The 27,741-nt window shown below is 51.4% G+C and overlaps 1 protein-coding gene across 7 annotated transcripts; it reads left to right on the top strand.

The window, feature by feature from the left end:
* On the top strand, positions 1 to 27,240 carry MLPH (melanophilin). 7 transcript variants are annotated; one of them, XM_010407871.4, is made up of 17 exons: positions 3 to 492; positions 4,403 to 4,624; positions 5,778 to 5,914; positions 7,345 to 7,383; positions 8,011 to 8,105; positions 8,807 to 8,935; positions 10,528 to 10,714; positions 11,928 to 12,088; positions 15,733 to 15,816; positions 17,617 to 17,808; positions 20,103 to 20,288; positions 22,135 to 22,290; positions 22,398 to 22,490; positions 22,698 to 22,763; positions 22,921 to 22,978; positions 24,553 to 24,650; positions 24,978 to 27,240. In XM_010407871.4, the coding sequence occupies exons 1-17, from the start codon at positions 383 to 385 to the stop codon at positions 25,002 to 25,004; spliced, it is 2,040 nt and encodes a 679-aa protein (XP_010406173.3). In that variant the 5' UTR covers positions 3 to 382; the 3' UTR covers positions 25,005 to 27,240. The 7 variants fall into 7 exon arrangements, with proteins under 7 accessions (XP_019146545.3, XP_019146544.3, XP_019146543.3 ...); XM_019290999.3 differs by lacking the exon at positions 8,807 to 8,935 and having other exon boundaries at positions 2 to 492; XM_019290998.3 differs by lacking the exon at positions 15,733 to 15,816 and having other exon boundaries at positions 2 to 492.
* The last annotated feature ends 501 nt before the right edge of the window (positions 27,241 to 27,741 follow it).

Below are 27,741 nucleotides of genomic sequence, written 5' to 3'. Positions count from 1 at the left end.
CCTGCATCAAGCAGGCAGAGAGTAAACATCTCCCGTAGCCCCAGCCAGGCGGGCGAGGTCTGGAGCGGCTGCAGCTGCGGGCAGGACCCCGGGGCAAGGCAGGGCCGCCCTCCCCGGATGCCGAGGAGTCCCTGCAGCCGATAGGCACCGTGCCAGCCCTGCTCGGCGGTCGGCTCCGCGGGCAGGCTCGCCCGGCAGAGCGGCTGTGGTGCTGCCAGGAGCCGGCTGGCCTGCCCGCAGCTCTGCCCCTGCCCGGTTATATGGGCAGCCGCGGAGGTGGGGCTGAGCTCTTCCCTCTCCGTCAGCGGCATCCCAGGGTGCGGGACAGCGAGCGCTCGGGGTAGCGAGTAACGGGATCGGCTTCAACTCTCGCCAGGACGAGATGGGCAGGAAGCTGGACCTCTCCAAGCTCACCGATGAAGAAGCCAAGCATGTTTGGGAAGTGGTTCAACGGGACTTTGATCTGCGGAAAAAAGAGGAGGAACGGCTGGAGTGAGTATCTGCTCTCCGGTGCCTGAGTTGGGGGCAAGCAAGCCAGAACTTCTGATCCCCGTGGGCTGTAGGGATAAAACAACCTGCGGAGGCTGTGGGCGAGGAGGAACGGCAGGAGACCGGGCTGTGAAAGTCAAACATGGTTAATAGATTACGTTATCAGCGGCAAGGTGACGCATTCGGGCAGCAAAGGTGGAAACTGGCGCCGTGCCATCGGCAGCGATGCGGAGCGGTGACACCGCGGCACTTTATGGGCACAAATACCAGGAAATGCCTCTGTGAGGCTTGAGGCTGGCGGGGCTCTCAAGGGGAGACCTCACCTGGGAGCAGGGGATGGGATTTGGCTCCCTCGGTTTTGCTTCATGTGATGGGTCTCGTGTGTTTAGGGCAGGAGTTGTTCAGTGGGTCCTGGGAGTCGACAGATCCCTAAAGAATCCTGAAAAAATAGCTGAGAGGAGTAGTTTACTACTGCTACTAGTAAACCTGTTTTAGTAGCCTTAAATATGGAATACAGGGGGCTGGGCTGTCCTGGGAAGGTTTTAGGGATCCACAGATTGGGAAAAGATTGAAAATCAGTGGAGCAGCAAATTCTATGAACTTCTAAGTCTTTGTAAACAGGGCATTGGACAAAAGTGCTGTTTAAAAAATGATCTGTCAGGTCAGAGTAAATTTTGAGCATGAGAAATCACAAGGGTTTAGGTTTTGTTCACTAACTATATCAAACACTGAACTTTAGTAATGTCTCAACATATTTCAAGAAGCTGCAGTGACCTTCTTCAGGGTCTGGCCAAGTTCTCATTATCCCAGGTGGGTGGTCCATGCTCTCAGACTGGGTTGGGCAGTGCTGCACTCCCACTGAGCCCCGAGACCCTCCTAGCTCTGAATTTTGTGAGCCAGGGCCGGTGCTGATACCACAACAATGCCTGGAGACCAGGAGCTCATTAGTTCCTCTATCAGATCCAAAAGGATGGATGAGGAGTGATAGCCATCCTTGGTTTGGGATATCTGCATCTCCCAAAACCTTACCATCATGGGAGCCTCTCCGTTTACACCACTGGCTACAAGAAACTCTCAGTCATACATTTTTCATCCCCCTGATCACTTTTTTTTTTGCCTAAGAAAAACCAGCCTGCGTGGGAGGCAGAGATAATTCAGTATCATCATCTACGGCCTTCCTCTGCTGGTAGCTCTGAAGAGCAGGAAGGAGATCAGACAGGGGTATTTAAAAAAATTATCACCCTGCAAAGGGTGACTGTCTCCCTTGTGATGCATCTGAGCTCAGCCTGGAGGGAGGAGGTGGAGATCTACATTGCTGTGTCCTGCAGCAAAGAATTGGGCGAGGTGAATTCCTTCCCTACTTGACCTTGGCGCCAGACTGGCTTATCTGGGTCCTCTCTGATGCCCAGGAAGCTTCCAAATTGAGTGCCATACTCTGGGAGATATAGGATGGGGGAAGGTCTTGAGATGCTCCTACCCAGCTGCTCTCTTTCCCTTAAGTATCATTTCCCCTGGTTTTTTACTTTGATTTTCTTGTTTAATCCTGCCCTGTCCGTAATTTCTGAATAATTTCTGCTCCAGACCAGACCACTAGTGTGGGAAAGTCTGCCACATTCCTGCGTGCTGGACATGGAGCTACACAAGCATTTTCTGCCTGTAACAAGCTGGGACATGATGTGACATTCTGGGAGACCCTGCAGCCATTAACTCCGTGCTCTGACCAGCCCCATTTACTTTTCTATTCATTTACTTTTCTATTCATTTACTTTTCTATTCACCGGGCTTGTCTCAACCTGCCAGCCTTGAAGAAACATCCCATCCACCCCCTCCCCAGCTTGGTCCTTTTCTTCCCTTTTTGCTGCTTCTCTGTATTTTGTTTCTGGCAGAAGCTATTCACCAACAAGGGACAAAGGCTTCAGCTGGCCACAAACTGCACAGGCATGTGAGGGCAATGCTTTGCCCAAAAAATTAAACAATGGCCATTTTGTGGGGTCTCTCCCTGATTCTTTCCTGAAACATCCATGCCCACAACTCCATTTTTGGGGGATGGCTCCCTGCATCTCTCCTGGAGCTCTGTAGGTCCAACCCTGCTGCAGCTGGCATCCCAGCATCGCAGATTTATTCATTCTGCTGCGAGCAGAACAGGGAAGGGGCTGGCTGGTGCTCCTGCCAGCAAGAGGAGACAAGAGGCGTGCGGTTTCTGCGGGTTTTAAACTGGTTTGGCTGAGACTTGTCCTTCCTTTGGCAGGTCTGGTGGGTGAGGGAGGAGAGGTGAAGGGATCCAACCGGTCTCTGGGAACCAGAAAAAGCAGTTCCAGTAAAAAAGATTGGATCCTGCTGGCAGCAGCCTTAGCACGGGAGTGGAAAAGGAGTACTGAGTCCAACCCAAGGGTTTTCTATTTGCGGGTTTCTTTTCAGAAGTGACTTAAATTTACTGCAGGGACATTTGCACAAATTTGCCCAAAGCACTGCTATGATGGTGAACGGCTGATTATACAAACCAGGTGCCCAGTTTTCTGTCTTTATACTGTTTTTTACATCTCCCAGATGTAAATGCAACTTGGTGTCACTCCTGCGTGACCACGAACAGAGGAGTGACAGCAAAAAATGTGTCTTGTGGTGTGCTGGCAGCCAGCTGGCCAGAAAATTCTTCCTCAGAAAAAAAAAATCAAGAGCTGAGCCCTAATGTGCAAACTGATTAGGTTAAACAGAGATTAGCTTGATTGACATGCCTGTCCTTGCCACTGCCAGTCACACCACTGCTCCCAGGGCCAGCCAGCCTCCTGCTGTGGTCACTCCTGCTCCTGTTGTGGTCACCTTGGCGTCAGTCAGGCACTGGGAACATCACTGGTGCCTTGTGCTCCACATTGTGATCCTGAAGCATCCTCCAGACTTGATTGCCTGAAGGTTTTAACCCAAGCTGACTTCTACTCAGCTTCCTAACCCTGTCTAGAGAGAAAACAACTTTCTAGGACCTTCCCTACAAGTCAAACATTTTCCTCTCAGCCATGGCCCCAAAGGCAAACATACCTGAGGTGGTGCGTGGCACAGGGAGCAAACAGAGAGCTTTCAGGTAGTGCAGGGGCCTCCACCAGCTTGGCAGGCATCTCAGCTGTTGCCCGCTGCTCCTGGGGGCTCAGACTCATGCAGACACTGTTTTCCATGGGGAGCTGCTCTGGCAGCCAGGTCTGGATAGTGAAGGAAGCCTGCAGGGATGCACTGCCAGGAGAAGGTGGTCTTGAAAAGGTTTCACAGGATTGTCACAAGCATCTCCTCCTGCTGCATCCTCTGAACAGCCAGAACCTTGTTGCACATAACTTAATAAAATTCTCTGCTAAATTTTTAGCACTGGAGGACTATATTAAAACCCCTTTTAATCCTTTTTAATCCCAGATTTCTTTTCTTCTCTCTCTCTCTTTTTTTTTTTTTTAACTAAGAATTCCAGAAAGATTTTAATTCCCTGCAGAACTTCATGCTTGAAGATTGTGTCAGGTTGGGATACAGCCAGAGGGCTCAAGAAGAGCCGCTCTCCCAAGATTCCTGGCATTTATGATCAACAGCCTGTGAAACAAACAGGACAGGTTTTGGCACAATCACTTTTTTTTTTTTCCTAATGATCCTTGTGGGTCCTGTCCAACTCAGAATATTCTGAGATTCTAATATTAAATTAAATTAATATTAAACTCCAGTTACCCGCCCTGAATCTGGAGCCCACTTTGTTGTTAGCTTATTTAACTCGTGATATGTTATTTATTAGATTTGCCCTACAGCTGTTTCCACAAGCTGCAGACTTGCAGTGTTCCCTGGAAAATCGTTCCTGAAATGGTTGTGGCGTGATGGGCTTTGCCATGTGAGAGTTTGCAGTGAGATGGTAACAAGCTCAAGTTCCTGCGTTTTGGGTTGTTTTCTGCAGGGAGCTGAAATGCAAGATCGACCAGGAGAGCAGCAAGAGAGAGTTCCTGACAAATCAGTCCCACCTCAATGAAACTCACTGTGTCCACTGCCTGCAGCCCTTCAAGTTCCTGCTGAACAGCAAACGGCAGTGCCTGGACTGCCACTTCTACACCTGCAAGAACTGCAGCCGCTACAACAAGAAGGAGCAGGGCTGGGTCTGCGATCCCTGCCGCCTCTCCAGGTACCGCTCCTCAGGGAATCCCAGGATGGTTTGGGTTGGAAGGGACCTTGAAGTCCACCTTGTTCCACACCCCTGCCCTTCCACTAGCCCAGCTTGCTCCAAGCCCCATCTGGCCTGGCCTGGCCTGGAATACTTCCAGGGATGGGGCAGTCACAGCTTCCCTGGACACCCTGTGCCAGGGCCTCACCACCCTCACAGCGAAGAATTCCTTCCCTATATCCCATCTTACTCTTGGCAGCCACTCCCTCTTGTTCTGTCAACCCACACCTTTGTCCAAAGCCCTTTCCCAGCTTTCTTGGAGCCTCTTCAGGCACTGAAAGGGGATCTAAGGTGTCACCAGAGCTTTCTCTTCTCCAGATGAACACCCCCAGCTCTCCCAGCCTGGCTCCAGAGCAGAGGGGCTCCAGCTCTCAGAGCATCTTCATGGCATCCTCTGGACTTGCTCCAGCAGCTCCACGTCCTTGTGTTTGGGACCCTAGGGCTGGAGGCAGCTCTGGAGGTGGGGTCTCACCTGAGCAGGGCAGAGGGGCAGAATCCCCCACTCCCCTGCTGCCCATGCTGTGGGATCAGCCCAGCACATGAGGGGGTTTCTCGGTGCCAGTGCTTATTTCTGGCTCTTGTTAACATTCTCACCCACCAGCACCCCCAAGTCCTCCTCCCCAGATCTGTTCCAAACCCATTCTCCACCCAACCTGTTTATTTGCTTGGGATTTCCCCAACCCAGGGGCACGACCTTGCACTTGGCCTTGTTGAACCACATGAGTTTCTCATGGCCCCACCTCTCCAGGCTGTCAGGGTCCCCTCTGGGTGGCATTCCTTCCCTCCACTGTGTGACAGCACCACACAGCTTGGTGTGTCAGCAAACTGAGGGAATGCTCAATCCCATTGTCCACGTTACCAACACGTATGTGAAAGAATTCCTGTTCCCATTTCAACTCTTGGGAACACCACTCCTCACTGGTCTGCTTCGAGGGAGGCTGAAGGAAAAGGCAAGCCTCAGGGATGAAGCTCAACAAGACTTGCCCAAACTCAGCATCCTTTTAGACAAAAGCATGCCGTGTTTTTGTTGAGATACAGTTCTTTGGGTGAGGGTCTGCTCACCATGAGCGTGGCTGGAGTGGCTCACCTGGGTGTGCCTCCTCTCTTTGGGCAGGATCGTGAAGATCGGCTCCCTGGAGTGGTACTACGAACACGTGCGCTCCCGCTTCAAGAGGTTTGGAAGTGCCAAAGTGCTGCAGTCCCTCTATGGCAGGCTGCAGCCAGGCCAGGGGCTCAACTCTGCGTTTCTGGGTGAGGAATGGCCACTGCTGCACGTGAGGAATCTGTGTTGCACCACCTTGGGATGAACCAAGGGAGGACCAGCGGTGTTGACGCTGCTCTGAGTGTCGTGGGGTACCAAGACTGTTCAAAACATCTTGGGGAGGAAGCAGAGGTTCAGGGTTGTTCATTCATACACAGAGCAGGTGTTCTTGATGGCTTTTCTACTGTGAAGTCTTAAGTTTTTACCACAGACTTGAGAATGTAAGATCACTGAAGTTGGATTACGCCTCTAGATCATCCAGTCCAACCCAGTACTACCAAGACCACCACTAAACCGTGTCCCCAGGTGCCAGATCCATGTTTTTTGAACACTTCCAAACACTTGCACCACTTCTTTGACCACCCTTTTAATGAAAAAAATCCCTAATACCTCATGTTTAATTTTAAAAGTCCAATGTCCTGCAGTTTGTAAGTACGTAAAAGTTGCAGCTCTTGTTTTTCTTTATTTTGGTCTTTTCATCACAGAGCTTGTGGAATTAACCCTGGTTTAACCGGCAGGATAAAGCCAGCCCTCATTTTTTTCCCCATGACCTAATGATTTTTGCAGCCAACCTGATGATCCCCTGGCACTGACAAAACTTTGCCAAAATTAGTGAGCTACCCATCACCGTAACTTTTTCTTCACAGCTTCATGGACCTTCCATATTTCTGATATTGGTCTAAGAGTGCATAAATACACAATGATGTTAATACAGCATTATTTACTAACCAGCTCCTGGTTTTCATTCATAGAGCTCCTACACCTTGGCCTATTTCCTTTGGAAGCCAATGTGGAGTTTATTCCCATCTTGAGGAGCCACAGAAAAGTTTGCACACATACCATTGACATGACCTGATTCAACTGCTCCAATCACTCTTTTAGCCAGGCCACTCATGGCAGAAATAGCAGAAAAAAAAAAAAAAATTAATGGACTGAGAGACAATCCATGCATTGTTTGGACCGAAAATGCATCAGAGCTCACAAAAACCCAACCAAGCATGAGGGTAACAGCGCCTTGAGCTGCTTTAAATTGAGATTCTGATGCCTTTTTCAAAAGGAAATGATTTTGTTGTTTATTACTTCATTAACACCAGTGAATTGGCTTGACCCTCGAGCAAGAAAGAATCTCCTGGGATGTATCTCCGGCCATCTGCAGTTGGCTGTGCTTTTCCCTGCAGCTCCCAAGCATGTTGCATCAGCCTGGGGAAGTTGTGGCAAGCAGCTCTTTGACTTTTAAAAGTCAAGTCCTGTCTCCAAACGCCTATTTTGTTCTCTCTAAAGAGCCTTTTTAACCATTGCTTCTTGTGATGGCTAGGGAATGAGAATTCCAGTTAGCCATGGCTCTGAAGCTTGCTCTCTGCTCAGGAACAGGGAGAAAATGTGATTATTCACTTTTCCCACAATTTTTCTCTTTGTTTAGGTCTTCATGACAGAGTTTATAGCCTGCCAGACATTAACAGTAAGTAAAAAAGGAGATTGCAGCAGGGGGCTTGCAGTTCAAGCAAGGTTTCCAATGTCTTTTTGTCTTCACCCCCCCCCCCCCCCCCCAGCTGTGGGCACTTCCAGAGAGAGTTGGAGTGGTCAGACCAGGGAAAACATTCCTACACTGCAGTGGAGATGGACTATAGTGCTCAACTCCTGCATTGTGGTACATCTGGGGTCTCCAAGGGTAGATTTGGATAAAACAGGACTTTTGGTTACATGTCAAACTTGAAGTTTGCAAGCGCCCGTTATCTCAAAGCAATGGGTCACTGATAAATAGAGGAGCTGGCTGATGGGAATCAGGAACAGCTCCTGAGCCTTCAAGCACTGGAGTCACCCAGGTGGACCTTGGGGTGCCCTCAGAGGTGCAGGTGCCCCTTCACTTCCACATCTATGATGGTGCACATCTGGCAGGGGAAGCAATGAGAGGCCAGTCAAGCCTTTGCAAGAGCAAATACTAAAAGTGGGTGTCTGCAAAAATAAATTCGGGGAGGGACTTCTAATCTGGGCCTTTTCACCCCATGTAAGAAGCATGGCCTCACCTGCAGGTACACTGGTGTGACCACCAGGGTGGGGACTTACCTGCTGCCTGTGTCCCCTCCAGGAGAGTGCCAGCTGCTCTCCAGCTGTGACCCCGGGGATGACAGCGATGAGGAAGACAACATCCTTCGTGGAGCTGAAGCAGAGCGCTACAGCAGAGTAAGTGTTGGGTTCTGGAGGTCCCACTGCCTCACTTCGTGTCCCTGGCCTGCTTTGGGAGGTGGTGGTCGTGGCCTTCTGTGCCACTTTCAAACCTGGACCTTTCTCTCTGTTTTTCTTCTCTGAGATAAGCTCCTCTCCCAGTTTGTGTAAAAATAACCATGTCAGTAACATCATAAATACTTGGGCTCTGGAAGAAAGACCCACTCCTAACACGACGGATGTCACCAATTAATATAAAACTCCCAGCTCCTACCTGTATAATAATGAGAACCCACCTGTCTTAGTTTTTTTTAACTGATGGCTTCCCAAATATTTAGAGAGAACTGCCTGCAGCATCCTTTCTCTGAGGATGGGGAGATGCTTCAGGACTCGAAAGCATCTCCTCAATCCATGAGCTGCAACCTGGCTCAGCTTTCCCATGGTGCCTATATAAACCAGGAGAGAGGTTCTCACTCTCTGCTTAGGGCAGCAGTCCTGAGCCAGGGGCTGTGGAAATCAGGAAACCACTTTTCCCTGCCTTTAGCACCAGCACACTCTGTACCTGGCTCCCTTCAAGCAGGACAGCATCAGGCCCAAATTCTCTCTGCACAAAGCAGAGCAAACTCAGGCAAACTAAGGAAAGATCCTCCCTCCCCCTTTCCTCAAGGTCAGCTGTGTCTTACACTGGATTTTCCTTTCTTGCACTTTCTATGCTAAAGATGTGCAAGACAAAGCGGCTGCTGTCTGTGCATCCCTTTGATTTCGAACTGGACTCGGATTACTCTGCTCAGTCTCGCCGCCAGTCTATGCAGCTCTCTCCGGCAGCCAGCAGCCCAGATGCTTTCCAGGTACTGGGAGACTCCCAGGGGGGTTCCTTTCCTTTCTTCCTCCTTCTCCTTGCTACCACTGCTCCTTCAGCCTCAGAACCTCCTTCAGCTGGTGTTGGGAGGCAATGGTGCCAATCCCTGTTCCCCATCTATCTCTTCTTCCAATCGAAGTCCTTTGCCTCAGGCCAAGTCAGGAGCAGGACACCTGATTGGAGCGAGGATGAGTGGTAAGATGAGACAGCAAGAGGTCCTCTGGCCGTGTCCCTGCAGATTTCCTTGCTCTCTGCAGACAATCGTTTTCTTGTGTTGTCCCAAGGCTATGGGACACACCCTGGTTTCCAGCAAGTTCGGTGCTCAAGGGATTAAATGAAATCAGGTTCTTCTCCCGTGTTCCCATCCAGTTTGTGGCTGGCTTTGCCATGTGGCCAGCAGCTCCATGGGGCACAACCTTTGTGAGGTTGAGATGAATCCCACAAGAGCCCTTGTGAGTGAGGGCCAGTCAGAGGGAGGAACATAGGGAGGATAAAAACTGCAGGAATGCTGGTTACTTCTAAATAGGAGACTAGATGTGCCTTAGTATCCAGAAGTGGCCAGGAGCAAGATTCAGACAGATCCAGACAGTGCAGTGAGCCATGCCCTGTGATCCCACCAAGGGCCAGGGGTCGACCAACCCCGCCTTCCAGCTCTGGGGAGGAACACAGATGGGGTGACCCTGGGTGTGGCAAAAGGTTTTCCAGCCTGGGAGGCTTCAGGTCAAGCTTTTTGGGTCGCTCTCATTTGCCTTTCCTGGTGAAAATGCACTTTTAAAACATTGAACAGCTCCTTCTTTTTAATAATGCTCTGATTAAGGTCTATTCTTGGGTAGAAATAGGATGTGCTGAGGTCTGTAACGACAGATTAAAAAAATAAAGCTGCACAATTCTGCAGAAAATTATTAGAATTTGGGGGAAATAATTAGATCCCCCTTTTTTTTCCTTTCTTTTTTCCCTCTTTTTGCAGCAGAATTCAGTGTGAGAGCTGGCCTCTGTCAAGACCATCCAAATTGTATTTACTGATTGCAGATCATTTAAGGTGGTGGTTGTTTGAATAAGTAGAAGGGGAGGTGTTTTAGAAGATCAGAGGGTTTTGCAGCCAGGCTGAGGGAACTCTGTGGTTGTAAAAATTACCAGTGCCCCCTGGCAGTGATGGGAAGTATTGCTCAGGGTTCAGCAGCCAGGCAAAGCCTTTAAATGGGATTATTAGGAATTTCTATATTTTATATAAATATAGTTGGCATTCTAAAAGGTCAATCCATGCATATATTGAAGAATAAAGAGAGATCTTACTGAAGGTCGGGAGAGACAAGGAGTCGCAGAATCGTGGAACAGTTTGGATTGGAGGGAGAGTAAAGATCATCTCATTCCAACTCCCTGCCATGAGCAGGGACACCTTCCACTATTCCAGGTTGCTCCAAGCCCCACCCAACGTGGCCTTGGACACTTCCAGGGATGGGGCAGCCGCAGCTCCACATCGTTCTTACTTTGGGGGCTCCTGAGCTGGAGGCAGCACTGCAGGTGGGGTCACACAAGGGGAATCTCCATGGGCAGCTGCTCAGCAGCATCCTCAACTCTCAGTCGTTCCCAGATTTCCCCAACTCAGCTGAAGATGGCTCCCAGGAGTCCAGGATCACGGATGCAGACCTGGTGTTCCACCATGTCCTGCAGGAGCCAGGGGTGAGCGCTCCGGAGCAGCACTTCAGCACAGAGGTTCGGCTCACTGTCAATGCACGGAGAAGGAGCCTGGAAAGAAACCCAAAGCCTGGTAGGTGTCTCAGTCCAGGTTCCTCTTGTATCCTCTTGGGACAAGTGGCTGCAAGCATTGCACCAAAGGGAAAACATCTTTGGGTTTTTTTTCTGAACAGCCTCAAAGCCACTAAGAGGCTTGAGGGTCAACACAATTTATCCATCTGCTAAAGTGATTTTTCTTATGAAAGAGTCTGCTGATGTTATTTAGTTGGGCTGATCTCATTCCCAACAAAGCCAAAGGGGTTCTTCCTAAGGTGTCCATCCTTTTCATGCCTACTGGTGATTTCCAGGGTAGAAACTAGATACAATCAAATGGACACTGCTAGAAACAATGGGATGTGTTTCCTGCTGCAGGCAGCTGAGTTCAACTCCTTAGTGAAAGATGTTGTGGCTGCAGAAAGCTTTGAGTTTTTGGGGGACTTGGACTAGAACTGGAGTGTTTTAAGTGGCATCTTGTAGCTGGGCAGGGTGCATGGGTAGGCTAAATGACCCATGGTTTTGTGAGTCTGTAAATGCCCTCTAAGAGGCAGAATTTGCCTTTTACAACCTCTGTTTTCCCTGCAGTGATGGCAGAGCCAGGAGGGTTGGCTACTGGCTTGTGCATATGCAAATGTAGAATATGTTCTTCTGTGTTTCCAGTGGCCTGGCTGTATTTCCAGGACATTTGGGAATGCTGGGTAGACCTTTACATGGCTGTTTAAATTCCCACTCCAAGTCCTGCTGGAGCAACACAGCAGCAAGGTCCCCTGGCAGGTTAATTCCATTTTCTCTCGTTGTTTTTGTCTCATTTGAAACTCTCCTTTACACAGGAGATTTTCCCACTCTTTTTAAACGTTCCATCCTAGGCTGGTACCTCTCTAGCCTGAGCCTAAACATCTTCCAGCACCTGGGCAGTGCACAAAGGGCAGCATCCAAACCTGGGCTCCCACAAAACTGGGAAGGCAGTAGTGGTTTTTGGTGAGGGGCCTGGCTGTTCAGGGCACGAGAGCAAGGATGGTGCTCCTTGTGCCCTGTGTGGGCTTGGTGCTGTGTGGGCACAGCGTGTGGAGCTGCAGCCTGGTCCGTGTAGCCGTCCTTGAACTTGGTGTGGCTTGCAGAAGCACCTCCTGCCAAAGGGAAAGACGTCTGATCTGGGGAAATGCCTCATTATTTGCTAGTCTTAAGGATGGGGCCGATGGCCAGGAAGGAACTCACGGGTGTGAATGCTTTGTACCTTTCTCTCTCCAAAGGCACGCCCTGGAATGAGCCGCCCCGGGCGCGGTACTCGGCAGATATGGACACCTCCGATGAGGACCTGAAGGGAGCCCAGTTCCCTGCCTACCCAGCCCAGCACGTGAAACGCCGGAACAGAGCCTCCTCCCAGGAGAACATCAGCCACTCCTCAAACCAGGTATCAAACAGCCTCTGGGGACACCAGGCCCGTGGCCAAGTCCCCCGCATTGCCTCTGAGGTGCAGGGTGGTTCAGAGAAGAGAAGCAGCACTGCCCGACTGGGGTGCACTTTTCCAGTCACAGCAAAAAGAAAATCAGGCATTGGCTGGTGCTTCCCTCTGCCCCTGCTGCCATCACAATAACAAACCTGCTTTAATTGCCACTCATTTTCCAGCTTGTCCTTATTAATCTGAGTTACTTGTGGGTTCTTGTGTCTCCAAAAAGGCTTTCTTTAATTGAATGTGCCACTGCTTAATAATCAGGTGGAGGTTTGGAGACAGACACTTAATAAGCACCAAGATCCTTCTCTTCCTTTGCAGTGTGTTCCTGCCTCAGTAGACTGGGTCAGGATGACCTGTCACATACCTCTCCTGAGTGATGGTAATGGAGGGAACAGCCTAAAAAAAGGTGTCAGTCAGGGTCTAAGCTTGTGTTTTAATTGCCAAGCAAGGACCTGCTGTTCCTAGTGCTGCCTTTGCCAGTGGTGGGTGGTGGAGATGGTAAAGCTGATCTGGTTCCTCAGATCTCTTGAGCAGCAAAATGCAGGGTGGTGTTTGGCTACAGATACAGGGGCAGAATCAGCTGCCAGTCTCACAGCTGGTAATTTTGCATGTCCTGGATCCCTCTTTGGGTAATCAGTGTGAGATCTGTGACCACAACCATCCCTAAGCACCACACTTCATGTGCCTGGGTAGGGAAAGCTTCTCTCTGCCATTTACATCTGTGGGCCCATGTTTTAATTAGTAAATACCATTCCTTCTTCAGCCAGCAGTAAATGGGAGAACCCTGGACTGGGTGTCCTTAATGAGGCCACGCTAGGTTAGGCATGAAATGTGCACCATGCTTTGCAGTGGGGAAATGGGCCCCAATTCCTACCAACGCCTCCCATGACTTCCTCCAGGAGCTGGGCAAGCTCCCACGTCAGGCTGTGGTTTGCTCCCTCACACCTGTAGGAAGGCTGGTGTGGAGCCTTGTCACCCTAATGGTTACGAGGCATCTTCCCACTCCCACTTTACCCCCATTTGCTCTTATGGCAGCGTTGCTCATTAGTTTAAATAGCTCCCCATCCTCCCTGCCCTTTGTGCTGCTGATGTGTTTACAGCCAGCAACCATCCTCCCACCCAGGCTGCTCCTCACCCAGGGGTGCAGAATCTGTTTGTTAACCCTATATTGAATCCCATAGCCCAGCTTCGCCTGCAGTGTTGTCCTGGCAGACACCTCGTTGGCATCTGAAGGTTTCAGGAGGTGGAGAACTCAGCTCTTTGACCACACAGATGAAAACTCTCTTCCCCTAAAACTACCTTAGGGGCAAGTCTGTCAAAATGTGGTGATGTCAAAACCACTTTTGCTCTAGCTCTGGAGAGGGTACAGTGTTCAGTCCCAAACACAAGAAGATAAGTTTCTCCAGTTACAAAAGCAGGGGCTGTTTCCGAGTCCTGTGACTCCAGGAGCTGAAGGTTCTAGAACAAAACTCAAAAAAAAAAAAAAATCTATTAAAAAAAGCACTTATACCTATGGGACACAAAAAGAAGCCCTGAATTGGTACCTGTGCATGTCTTTGTCTTTAGATTTTTAGAAGCCAGGTAGGAACAGGACCAAGCCACAGGGAATAGCTCCAATTTACCAAGTTTCTCCCCAGAAGCCATCCTGCTGTACCTCAAGAGAGATCAGTGGTTCTGGATTCCCAAAGCTTTGATGCTGTCTGGCTCCTCTTCTTTACATAAAGCTTCTGGTAGAGGCTTGCATAGAGTAACAGCAGCAAGGGTAGTTTCCCCTACCTGATGTTACGGGCTGTGCTTTTAAGTTTATTCCCCATAAACGTTTTAATGCAGAGCACGGTTTGCCAGCCTTTGTCACACTGAGAGAGGTGCAGGGTGATCCAGTCCCTGATGGGGATGTGCCCTAATGGGGTGCCCACCCTGCATTAAAGCCAGTCTTGATGGGGGGAAGGAGAATGAAGCTCTTCAGCTGCTATCCCGGTAGATATCCATCAATATCAACAGCAGCCTGTGCTTTAGGCTCTGATCTCTCCCAGCCTTTTCCTTATGGAGATAGGGCAGTGGTGACTCCTGGTTTGTCACCATCTCTGAGGCTGATGGGCCATCAGAGGCTTCTTATTGTCTCTGGGAGCATTCAAGACCCAGGCCTTAAAACAGGACTGAAAAACCACTTAGCAATGGACTGAAGTGCTTCCTACCGGAGGGTTTAATGCTGCTTGGAGATGCTTTCAGTTCAGGGCGGTAGTGACAGCTCTGCTCTCCATAGTGCCAGGTTTTTATATTCATTTTCCCTTAAGCAGATGCAATCATCCATAGCTGTTGTGAGGGTCTAATTAATCAAACGCTAGCTAGCACAAAAACTAAGTGAGAGGATGGAAATGTTATCAAAACAAAGCCCACCCCTCACATCTCTTTGTTATCACCTTTGCTTACTGCTTTTGCTGCTTGTTCCCCTTTGAATGGGCAGCAGCCACTCAGAGCAGCAGTGATGCACTGGTAGTGTCATAAAACGGGCAATATTTCTCATCATTTGTGTTTTATTTGTTTGGATCAAAGGAGAGAGACTTTTTTTTTCCAAAGAAAGAAAAACTTCAATTTCTAAAGGGAAAAAAAAAAGCTTCCTTCAATGCTTTCAGTGACCATAGATCATAGAGATGTTTTGGTTTAAATGGATCTGAAAAATATCTCCTTCCACCCCCCTGCCATGGGCAGGGACACCTTCCATTTTCCCAGGTTGCTCCAAGCCCTGTCCAGCCTGGCCTTGGACACTTCCAGGGATGGGGCAGCCACAGCTTCTCTGGACAACCTGTGCCAGGGCCTCCCCACCCTCACAGGGAAGAATTTCTTCCTAGTGTTTAATCCAAATCCACCCTCACCACAAAGGTTTGTCTTGGTTCTTGAGCACAGAAAGTAATTTCTCTTTGACTTTCAGGATTTTGTCTGTCTTTAATTTCTCTGCCCTTCTCTCCATGCCCCATTTTTAGTCAGAAGAGTGAGGGAGAAGAGAGGGGCAAGCATCTGGGTAAATCAGTGCACAGAGAAGTCAGAAAATTTCAAAGTGGTGGGGAAAACTTTCAGGTTTGGTTTTGCTACTTGGGTTTTTCATGGGAAATTCTTGCCCTCTTCCCTCTTCCTTTCCACCACTGTGTTGGCAGGAGTGTGATGGGGTGGTTACAGCCTGAAAAGCACGTTAGTAGGAAGTGAAAATGGATGTTGACTCGAATGTGGGGCAGCAGGGGAATGATGGTGAGATGGGCAGCTTTACTACAGGCTGGTGCTTTTATTGGTGATGGGGTTTTACACTCACTGCATCAAAGCTCCAGATGCTGTGGCGGGAATTGTCACGTGCTGGGGGTTCGGTGTTGCTTGGAATTTTCCAGATTTGAGGTTGCTCTGCACCTCCTGGAGCTTACTGACATTTTAAAGACATTACTTAAAAGATATTATTTTTTAGCATCTTTTAACTCTGCCCACAGTGGCAGTGTCCTGCTGCTTGCTTTCCTCTGCTGGTTGCACTGTTTCCTCACTGTCCTGGCAGTGGTGGCTGGTCTGTTCTCTACTCCTTTTCCCTCTCTCCCTTTCTCTCTCTCTCCCGTTTCCTGTAGATCCATGAGCTCAACACTCGCATGTCTGCAATCGAACGCATGCTGAACCGCTTGGAGGAAAAAATCCTGACGCGCTCTGACGAGGTAACCGGGCAGGAATCCTGCAGGGATGGAGCATGGGCTGTGCTGGCCCCTTCCCCTGGCCACTGGAGAGGCTTCTCTGAAGCAGCCAGCATTGCAGGGATAGGCAAAACTATAGAAATGTTTAGGCTGGAAGAGGTCACTGAGTCCAGCCATTCACCTGCCAAATCCATCACTAAACCCTGTCCCTAAGCGCCACAATGACTTGGGCTGTTTGAGTTTACTCCTCTGTTTTGGCCTTGCAGGCTGTTCTCCAGTTCCAGGTGATGGAGCACCTTAGAAAACACTGCATGGCAGGACAGAAACAGCAGCAAATTTAACCCATTTAGACCCTGTGCAAACCAGTGCCTTCCTTGCCCCTTCTGCCTAAGGAAAATTGGGTTTCAGGCTGATACTTCATGAAGTGCTAATTTCAGGAGTTTTGTTAGGTGGTGTCTGTATCTGCAGAGCTGTGACAGCTCATTTGAAATCATGGGACACTCAATTAGTAGCTGTGAGGAAGGGAACTGGTTATTGTGACTGTGAGATCTGAGTCAACGAGCATTTCTGTATCTCTTCTGAGCTCCCCTCATTTTGCCATGCCACCAAACTTGGAAGAAAACAGCTAAATTAGGTTAGAGCTGAGCATCAGTGTAGAATCTGTGAATACTTAGACCGCTTAACATTGATTTTTGGGTTTTTAATTTTAGACTATGCACTCTTTTCCTGCATGTGAACCCATCACCTCTCTGGCAGCTGGTGGCTCAGTAGAATGGACAGTGATAATTTCAGGGAAGGCCCCCAGGCACAGATGAAACAATGCAATTTCTCCTCTTTTTTCTAAAATTCACAGTGGGGGACGGCCACATTCGTAATCATTCAGTGTTTCCATCAGTAATCCTGACCAAGGGAGTAAGAGGTGTGCATAGTGTCAGGTTCCCACAATTTATTCCCATATCCAGGGCAAATCAGAGCACAGGCAGTGGGTCTAAACAGCTGTGGGACAGGCTGAGGTTAACTATGAAACAAAGCTTTCCAGCAGAAAGGATAGCAGAGCCCTGGGATAGGTTGTCTGGGAAAAAGATTGCCTGCTGCAGATGCTGCTATTGGAAGCTGTTAAAAACAGCTCAGACAAAACCCCACCAGGTATGACGCAGGTAATTGTATTCCCACCTTAATGCAAAGGTCAGCGAGTTCAGGAACTTCTGGAGATCTCTTCCAGCGCCTGGGAATTTAATAGGATTCTTCCCCAGCTGCCATGAATTGCACCTAACAAAGGGGGTGGGTGGCAATGTGCCATCTATCCTACAGGGAAATTTGCTGTGTGGTTTCTCATCGCAAATGAGATTACCCAGAGGTTCCAAAAGTTACCTCAGGGAGTGGCAATTCCCATGGCTGCTTCCCTCTCCCTGGTGGACCTTGTCTCTGGGTCGCTGTGATCTCTGCCCTCAGAGCCACCAGCCACGCCGTGGTTCCTAAGGAAAATGTGGTGATTTTTGGCCCCCAAATCCCTCATGCACCCCTTTTCAAGGATGGGGGAAAGGCAATTTTCCACAGGGAAAACCAACCAAGTTCTGTGCATGGGGAAAATGGGAATGGAAGTTCCTTAGGTCAAGGGTCTGTGTTCCTCAGTGAGGAGCTGGAGTGCAGCTCGCTGGGCTCTGCTGTTCCCTGGGGTGGTTTGGCTGCTGGGGCTCAAAGGCCCCTTTGCAAAGGGGTCACACTCCTCGAGCTCCTCTGCTTGGTGAGTGTGTCCAGACCCGGGCATGTCCTGTTGTCCAGCACAGGAGGCTCTCACACCACTCCCTTCTTCTGCTCCTTCAGTCTCCGGCCCCAGAGTCCCACACTGATCCCGATGCTGAGGAGGAGGAGTTGAAGAGGAAGCTGGAGGAGTTAGCCAGCAACATCAGCGATAAGGAAGTCTCTTCTGACGAGGAGGAGCGTGAAGAAAAGAAGAGAGCAAAGAAACCAGAGATGAGTTCCTCCAGTGATGACATGGCCAGAGACGTTCGAAAGGTAATCTGTGTCCTACCAGCCACACCATTCCAGGCTGCACCCATGATTCCTTCTGCTCTCAGTGGTTTATGATTTTACACCATGAAAACGTGACTCTTCTTCTGTCCCACACCTCCAGCTGGATGCCTCCCAGGGCTGTGTCTGCTTTAACAATGTCAAGGGATAGGGAAGTCCCAGGGTGTTAGATCAGGACCTTTCTCCTTGTCGGCTCTCCCAAATCTTACCCAGGAGTCAAAAGTAAAGCCTCTTAGAGTTCTTGCAGGCTACTGCCTGTCACGGAGAGGTGCACAACCTCCACATCTACTTGTCTTGTTGTCCCAGGATCTGGAAGTCACTATGGAGAAGAGTCCTGGGGTGGGAGAAGAGTTCAGTGATGATTTAGTGCCGGCAGCATTTGTCAGGCACCTGCTACAGTCTGAAATGTCTTTTCCACAGCTGTTAGTGCTCCTGATTCCCTAAATCCCTGATCCCACTCCCACTCTGCTGGATCAGCATCTCCTGCACTTCCAGCACTGTGTTGGCTCCTGTCCCTACTCAGTGGCGGGTGACCCATGGGGACAGGGATCAGGGGGAGGAGGACAGATCACAGCACCTCTGCAGTGTGTCTCCAGTTGTGCAGCACCTTCAAGGTGATCCATTAGCACAAAGGGAGAGGTCAGCATTCCCTGCTGGGTCTCTGATGGCTGGTTTGTCCATCCCCTCCCTCCTGCCTTGGCTGTGGAAGGGGGATGTGTGCCATTGCTCCGACACATCCACGGCTGGCAAGGGAAGGAAGCGGGCACCACGCTGCCCCTCTCCTCTCCTGCAAAGCTCCATTCATCCAAGGTTCTGGTGACTTTCATGGTGCCACGAGGTCTCCCTTTAATCTTTAATGTTCATTTGTTCCTCAGCCTCCCAACACAAAACCTGGTGGGTTTGGGTACTGTTTGCTGTGCTCTCACTGCCACTGGATCAGCAGTATATCCTTACCCACAGCATCCTTTACTGCCTCCTTTTTCCTGAAAGCTGCTTTCAGTTGACTCCTGCAGCCAGACTTAACAACTTCTCGTGGATTAAACAATCTGCATCATCTTAATAACCATTTCTAATTAAGTCCAGATAAGTGGCAACTCACCGAGCCAAGGTGACTTAATTCCTGTGTGAGCTGCTGATCTGCAGCAGACAGAGGCTCAAACCCTGAACAGGTTCGTGTGGTATCAGTGTAAGATTCTTGTTTCTTATGAAATGAAGCCTGGATCCTCCAGATTTGCTACTTTCTTTGCCCCCAAACCCAGCTATGAAGCAGGGAGGAGTATTGAGTTAGAAATGCCTGCAGTAGCTGGACCAGCCTTGGTTAAAGGCTGTCAGCGTGGATGACGTTTAACACCAACTTTCCTTATACTTACAACAGATCCAGGTTTGGATTTTGTGTGATTCTGAGGGATTTTTAATATGAGGCTCCTCCAGTCAGGAAGAAATCTTCCTATTTGGGGAGCACTGTGATGGAAGCACACGATCCTAATGGAAAATGTGAGAAAACTGCTGTACCATGAAGGCACCATAAAATGATAAAAATATCATCTGGATTGAGTTAGCTGGTTCTCTGCAGGACAGCTTGCCTGGAAATACATGCAGTTGTAAACACAAGCAGAACATATGTCACCCCCACCTCCTTGGTTTCTAGGGAATTATCAGCTGGGAGAGAGATGATGAGTTTCTTCAGCCCATTTTTACATGTGTTTAGCACCTCATCAAGCCAAGGGTAGCACTTAGGGGCGTTATTGCCAGTCAGTTCTCCTTGGGGTGGGGAGAGAGGACATTAGCCCCAAGTTCTGGCAGTGTGGCAATACAATCATTTTATGGGGTCCGGTTGTTTTTATTCTTTTGCCACAAACTCGAGGAGTTGTTTGCATCTCTGCTCAGGCCCGCTGAGGTGTGAAGCAATATGCTGCAATTAGATCTTAACTGCTGAGTAACCGAGTGGCCCTCAGGTGGCCAGGTGCTTCCAGTGAGTGAAGCATCCCCCCATAACCTCTTTTCCGGGCCTTATGAGATGACTTCTTTTGTCACAGCCATCCCGCAGAAAGCATGGGCTGAGATCAAAGCTCTGCCGTAGCCGCGCATCCTCTGGTGGAGAGCCCTCCAGGAGCAGCGTAAGCCTGTTAATTACCACTCCTCCCTCTTTCCACAGCTCCTGGAGGTCTGGTGTCCCTCTCACCCCTGGCTTCTGTTGCTTTATACACCACATTAAAATAACATCCATATTTTTTCCCCCCTCCCTCCTTCCCTCCCTCCCTCCGCTTTGGCTCTCGCAGAGGCAGTCGGCTCAGGCTTTGAGTGAGATCACGGCCAAAGTGCTGAGAGCCATAAACGCCACGGAGGAAGCGGTGTGGGAGTCGTTGCATGGAGAGAGCCAGGCCTGTACCCTCCCTGCGGGGCAGCTTCCAGGCCTGGCAGATGGGAAAGAGGTGGCCGAAGCCTACCGGGAGCTTGAGGAAAATGTAAGGCTCCCCAGAGCTTCTGGGCAGCGGGGGGGGGGGGGGGGGGTGGGAACACAAAGGAATCCTCCCCAAAATATCTTGTTAATGGGTAGGTCAGCACTGAAAGGATGGTCAGCAGAGGGATTAAAGAGTCTGGTCTTAGAGGATGGTACAACAGCAACAGCAGATGCTCGGTCTTGTGGTTTCCCTTTCCTTGGTTCCTGCTTACCCTGGGTGATGAGCGTGGTCTCCACCCTGCTGTAGCATCACTTTGCCGGACTTGAGCAGTCCCTGCTCCAGCAAAACTTGTGTCCCACTTCCTTCAGTTCCTCCCCAGCACTGTGTTTCATCAAGGGCTTTGCAAACATGACCCACCTCTTCACTAAGGCTGCTTGTGCCTGGGGCTGATGGGCTCGTGCAGGTGACAAGTTCATAACGCCCTGCAAGGTTTGTGTGACCCTGGAGCACTGACGACTTTTTAAAGCACTATAAACCCAGAGGAACTGATTCCCTGTGGAAATGGATTGCATCCACAGGGCCCTGGACCAAGCTCTAAAGAAACAGTTCAAAGAAGAGCTGCATCTCCATCTGGGTGGTCAGGTTTTGCTGTAGGAAACGTCCTGCAATGGGGAGCAGGGTTTTTTCTGTGGCTCATCTCTCACTGGGGAAAGCTTATAAATAAAAGCAGGGAGCTGCAACACCTGGATGCTTTCTGGCCAAATACAGCATCCCAGGGGAAGAGGGTTGGATGCATGAAGGTTTTGGGGTTCCCCCTCTCCCAGAAGAGGTGAAAGGGCTGGGAAGGATGTGTGCTTTGGGCTTAGTGCTGCAGCTGCCGCTGTCAGCTCGGGACAGGGGTGGGTAGATACTGGCCCTGGGAGATGTGTGTCATCCTGCCATTCCCTCGGGGATCCTGGCTGAGTCACAGCAGGCTGGCCACTATGTTCTCCTCTCCAAGGCATGCCACCCACCTTGGAGGGCACTGGGAGAGTCTGATGGGCCAACAACAAATCCCTGTGACTCACAGGTTGGGTGGTGCATGGCCTTAGGATTTGCACGGGGATGGGTGGGACCTCTGGGAGTGTGGTGCTGGGATTTGGGTGGATGAACTGTAGATCAGTGCACGGAGAGGGCTCCTGCCAGGCAGTTTTGCACAATGCCTAGCCCAGGGAAAGCTGAGAGGGCTGAAGGAGCAGCAATTGCAGTAGCAGTACTGAGATTTTGGGACCGGTCAGCAGAACAGTGGCCACATCTGAACGTCTGATGTGATTGCATACTGATGTGTTAATGTCTCCCAAACTGCAGTGCTTGGACCTGTGTCCTTGCAGTAACCTGGGAGGAGACAAGTGGCAGTAAAAGCAGAGTTTTCTTTGGGATAGATCCTTTTACCCTTCTTCTCCAGGCAGCAAAGGGAGGGTGGTGCAGGCTGACCCTGCTCCCAGCACCACAGACACCCTTAAAACAGATTGAGCAGATTTGGAAAGTCAGTTTGTCTCCTTCCCAGCTCTGCCCTCACAGGACACAGCAGTGTGAGCTGGTTTGCGGGTACCTCTCTCCCTCTGAGCACACGGCACCAAGACTCTGCTGCTTCTCGAGCAGGTTACTGAGTTTTGGTCCTTCCTGTGTTCCCACTGAGCCTCTTACCACTTCACACTGTTGGTAATTGCTCTCAAAAAGGCCAGGGAAGGGACAAAATGAGATGAAAAGCCATGTCACAGCTGACTGGTACTGTCTGTACTGCAAGGCAAGAGGGCAGTCAAAAAAGAGTGGCAGGAGCTGCTGCATCTGGGGCTGCAGTCACACCAGGAGAGGAGAACTCCAGGAAGGTTAATTCTTCAATGTGGTTTTTCCTTTTGCTGTATTTCAGGTGTACCTGACTGCTGGAAAGACCTACCAGCTTGAGAAGACCCTGAAGGAGCTTGAGGAAGGGGCTCAGCACAGCGGCACTACAGACTCGGAGCTGTCGGAGCTGGAGGACAAAGTGGCCTCAGCGGCTGCTCAGGTGCAGCAGGCAGAGAGCGAGGTGAGGCCCTGGCTCTGAGAGATGCTTTGCCCAGCCAGTGATGGCAAACAAAGCCACTGATAGACCCTCCAACCACCATCTGTGTGTCTTTTCTCCTCCTTCTAAAGATATCGGATATTGAATCCCGAATTGCAGCTCTGTCTGCTGCAGGGCTGACAGTGAAGTCTGTGGAAAAGGCAAAGAGGAAATCGAGTGTGCAGGTGAGCACAGAGGGTGGTGGCTGTGAGGTCCCAGCTCCAAGATGTACGTGCTGCCCTGGGCTGTTGCTGCTGCCCCTGGGAAGGGCTGCCTGGCTTGCTGAGCCATTCCCAGCTCTCCCCATGCTGCCTGGTGCTCTGCCATGGCAGACCAAGCTGTCTGCCTCCTTCTGCACCCCCAGAGACACCTCTGCCTTCCTCTGTCCACAGGCTGCCTGTCTCCATTCTCCTGGTCCTGCCAGCAGCAGTCCTGGGGAGTCTGTGGATGACATTAAAGTGAGTGTGTGTTTAATCACAGGCTGTGCACGTGGCACAGCGCCAAGCCTGGAGACAACCGCGGTCTCCACGGGGCTGCCTTCAAAGCAGTGGCCTCAGTGGGGACCTCTGCCCTCGTGTCCCTTCCCCACAGCAGGCTGCTCCCCTTCTCTTGCAGGCAATGCCCGGACTGCAGAGGTTCAGGAGGAAGTTCAACAGTCCCCTGGAAATCACCAGTAAGGACCACAGCCCTGCCTGTGGGAGATGGGGACCTGTGCGTGGCTGGGCTGGGCTTTGGGGGATGCTGATCCTCTCTCTCTCTCTCTCTCTGCATCCAGCTGTGGATTCCCTGTGCTTACGGCCTGCTGGTAGGACAGCCACAGGGAAACCTGTGGTGGATAACTGGGAAAGGAGGCAGCAACTGGCAGGACTGGGGACAGTGATGGGAGAGCAGAGATCAGGCCGAGGTGGCTCAGTCCTCCAAGAACCAGGGCTTCTCTGCAGCCACCCCAGAGCCCAGGGAGACACACCTGCATTCCTTTGTCTGTGGCATCCCTTGGGCTGTTAGGTCTCAAAGCCTCACCTAAGCCCATCCTCTCTCCTGACAGCAATTTCTCCCTTGCTTGGCCATCTTGGGGAAGGTATCTTTCCCTGGATGACATGCCCCACCCCTGGAAGCGTTCCAGGTTGGATGGGGCTTGGAGCAACTTGGGATAGTGGAAGGTGTCCCTGCCCATGGCAGGCATGTGGAACAAGAGGGGATTTCAAATTCCTTTTGACCCAAACCACTCCATGACTCTATCAATCTCAACCCTGCTGCCCACCTGACTCTGCCACTGGTCTCTGCTGGGGAGCAAGAAGCCCTCCAGGGCCCAGCTATGGACAAACAGCAGCTTGGGAAAGCTTCAAAGCACCTGGTGACTTGAAACTTGGCACAGCAGTTCATGTGGCAGGGGGACAATCACTGGAAATGTTTCATCCTGACCAATAGCAGCGAGACCCATTAGGAAATTACTTTTCTGTTTCTCTCTTATCTCTCCTCACAAGCTTGAAGGCAGAAAGAGTGGCTCTCCTTCCAGATAATGGAAGAGGAAGGGGGGGAAGATCATTTAATGCAGAGGTAGAACGGCATTTCCCCCATCACACAGACAATTAACAGTGCTGTTTCCCGGGCTGGGGCTGGTAGGTGGCAAGGTCCCTTGTCCTCACCCTGAGGAGGAGTCATCTGCTCTCCTTCCTGCGAAGGGCAGGCAGATAAAGGCAGCCCGTGGGACACGTCAGCCCTGCCAGGAGATAGAGGGATGTGCAGTGGGGACAGACGTCACCAGGCAAACCTAATCCCCTGTGCCGGGGCTGGGCCAGGGGGTGATTTGGTCTCCTGACTGCCTGCCTGGCAGGTCAGTGACTTGGAAAGTTGGGCCTGAAAAGGTGCAGCAGATGGGAGCTGGTGGCAGAGGAGAGGAGATGGCTTAACAGGTCAAGAGAGTGTCGTAGGCTGGGGCAGTGAGAGCTTCTCCCAGACTGGGCTTTTTCTGTGCCACGGAGCTTTCCAGAGCAGAGGCCCTGGCAGTCGACTGCTGCCAGGCTGACCCAGCTCACGCAGTGCTCTGGAAACCTGAGCAGCAGCAGCAGCTCTTGTTTCCATGTTACCAAAGTGCTTCCCATCACCCTCCCAGAGAGGGGAGTGCCGGGGTGCATCCAAACCCACAGCCAGCAGGGGATTAGTAAATCCCAAGTGACTTGGTGGGTCTCTGAAACCTCTGGTGAGGTGGGTGAGGTGCTGCTGCCCATCTCTCTTCCCTCACTGCAGGCTTTGACGACTCCTTTGACCGCAACTCCGTGTACCGCGGCTCCCTGACGCAGAGGAACCCCAACGGGAAGAACAGGAGGGTGGAGCGGCTCTTTGCGGTACGGACCCAGCCCAGTGGCTTCCAGGGGGACCTGTCCCTTCCCATGCTCTCCCCAAGCTGGTGGAGCTCTCAGTGTTGGTCTCACCATGCTGTCTGGTGAGGGCAGGAATGCCTGGGCGTCACCCCCTGAGGTCTGGGATGTGACGAGCCCCAGAAAAGATGAACGTCTTTGAATTCCCGCTGCCTGCGTGGTCCGTGGGATGGGGCAGGGCCTCGCTCCCTGCAGCAGCAGCAGCAGCTAGAAGGGACAAGGAGCGTGCTGGGGTGGCTCAGGGTGGCACAGACACGGTGGTGGGCTGAGATTCCTCCTTCTTATGCCCTGCAGAAGCCTGTGATGACCCACCTGTCCTGAGGAGAGGGGACCTTCCTGCTGCTGCATTTCAGTGAAGATACAAGACCTCAGCAAAGCAAAGCCTCTCACCGCCTTCCCTGCAGCACTTTCTCCTCCTTCTTCTGACCCTCTCTCTCCCTGAAACCCTGGACAGAAAGGAGGCCAGAGGCCATGGGCAGGAGGCCTTGCTGGGAGTTGATGGAAAGAGGAGCAAAGCACTGGGGTGTAGACACGTGGCCAGGGGCTCTCATGGGACAATGCTGGAATGAGACCTTGGATTGGGGCAGTGCTTTGGTACTGGGTCAACCTAGGGGCCCAGAGAGGTGCAGAGCAGGAGGGAGCTCCTCAGAGGGAGCTGGATGTCAGTGTGACATTGAGCACAGGGACCGGGCCAGGGACACAGCCCTCACTTGGCAAACGCTGTCAGTGCCTGTCCCTGCTCTCTCCCAGGCTGCTGGTGAGCAGGGACAGGAGCTGACAGTGAGTGTGGAATGTCCTTGGGGTACCCCAGGAAGAAGAGGGACCCAGGAATCCCAGTGGTGGCATTTGCATCCTGATGCTGCTCCCAGCTCCCTGCCATGTCCTTTGGAGCTTTGCTTTCCTTCCCTGAGCGGCAAAGCAGGATGAGAGCAGTGCTGGTTCCCTTCCAGTGAGCACTTGGTCTTTGCCCCAAGCCATGCAAACACCCACTGAGGCTTCTGCCATGTGCCTGGAGCAGCTGTGGCCATCTGGGGATGGGAGTGAGGCAAGGCTTGAGGGAAGCAGTGGCAAGAAAAGTGGGAGGAAAGGCTGGAGGGCTTGCTGGGGATTGGTTTGCTTTTCCAGCTCTTGAAAGATATCGGATATTGAATCCCGAATTGCAGCTCTGTCTGCTGCAGGGCTGACAGTGAAGTCTGTGGAAAAGGCAAAGAGGAAATCGAGTGTGCAGGTGAGCACAGAGGGTGGTGGCTGTGAGGTCCCAGCTCCAAGATGTACGTGCTGCCCTGGGCTGTTGCTGCTGCCCCTGGGTGCTGGGAAGGGCTGCCTGGCTTGCTGAGCCATTCCCAGCTCTCCCCATGCTGCCTGGTGCTCTGCCATGGCAGACCAATGTCTCTGCTCCATGTGAGGCTGTATCAGCAAGACACAGAACCCCAGCAAGCAGAGTGTAGGTGCTCTTCTGCTCCACAGAGGGGTCAGCCCCTGCCAAGGTGCACTTTGTGGATGAGCATGTCCCCTGTCCCTGGTGATGGCATTGTAGAGCCTCTTAGGCCCATCCCGTGCTTTGGAGGGGCTGTGATGACCCTCGGGGGCTGCAGCGGCCCTGGACCCCTGGCATCAGCCTCCCCCAGATCCCCCAAGATGTTTGTTTTCCCCCAACATTCAATTCTCCACATCCACTAAGCCCAGTGGATCAGTACTGGCCCCATATCTGTGACCAGAGCATCAGGATGGGAAGAGGATTGCTTTCTCTTGCAGGTCACTTTGGAAGAGGTTTTTTGCTCAGTCCCTGTCCTGTGTAGCCCCCACTTTCCTCCCTCCTTCCCTCCCTGCCCGGTGGGCGAAGTGGGGAGGATCACTCGCAGCTGGAGCAGGGATGTCAGACCTGTGCTGACAGTTTTCCCTCCATGGCCACCCAGGCTGGATCATTTTAGGCAATTCCTGTGCATCTGGGTTAAAACCACTTTAATTACAAGCAGTAGGGTGAATTCTCATGCAAGCAGCACATTCGTTTGGCTTTGGTAGTAGTAGAGGCTGCTAACTGCCTAGGAATTAGTCCTGTGGTCATCCCAGAGAGTATTGTAAATCCATAGTCTGGGCTTCCCAGCTGGAAGCAAAACCAGTTTCTTAATTTAAAATTAAGTCCTTCTGGCCTGAAGCTCAAAAGGATAAGTGCAAACCTCTGCTGTTGCAGAAACTCTCCCGGACACTGTGGCTTCACTGGATCCAGCTAGTGGCTGTGCTGGGATGGCAGCTCCTTGGCTGGCAGAAGGGAGCTCCACCAGATCATCCGAGGGGTTTGCACTCACCCTTCTCAGGGTTCAGCCTTCACTCCAACCCCATCTCTTGCTTGTCTGGTTTCAGCCATGACTCAAAGTCCTTCCACACCTGCCCCTGTGCAGGGACCCTCACGGGGAACCTCAGCAGTGCAGACCAAGGTGTTGTTCAGTAGCCACCCACGTTGTTCTTTGCTGGTTTCCTGACCCATTTGCCTGTGTAGAGATTATAATAAATGTACACTAAATCATGCAATAAAGCCAATTTTGTGTCCAGAACCGCCCACCCCTTTCCCAGTGTCTGTTTCTCAGCACACTTGAGTGAAGGCTCCTTTCTCTTCCCATAGAATCCCAGAATGGTTTGGGTTGGAAAGGACCTTAAAGCCCATCTCCTCCCACTCCCTGCCATGGGCAGGGATGCCTTCCACTAGGCCAGGTTGTTCCAAGCCCCATCCAGCCTGGCCTTGGACACTCCCAGGGATCCAGGGGCAGCCACAGCTGCTCTGGGCACCCTGTGCCAGGGCCTGCCCACCCTCACAGGGAAGAATTCCTTCCCAATATCCCATCTAACCCTGCCCTCTGGCAATGGGAAGCCATTCCCTGTGTCCTGTCACTCCAGGGCCTTGTTCAAAGTCCCTCTCCAGCTCTCCTGGAGGCCCTACAGGCACTGGAAGGGGATCTAAGGTGTCACCAGAGCTTTCTCTTCTCCAGGTGAACACCCCCAGCTTTCCCAGCTTGGCTCCAGAGCAGAGGGACTCCAGCCCTCAGAGCATCCTCATGGCCTC

The sequence above is a fragment of the Corvus cornix genome, chromosome 7 (assembly GCF_000738735.6).
Source record: "Corvus cornix cornix isolate S_Up_H32 chromosome 7, ASM73873v5, whole genome shotgun sequence".
Lineage (NCBI taxonomy): Eukaryota > Metazoa > Chordata > Aves > Passeriformes > Corvidae > Corvus > Corvus cornix.
The sequence above is the reverse complement of the archived record's forward strand: the minus strand, read 5'-3'. Positions and strand labels throughout refer to the sequence as shown.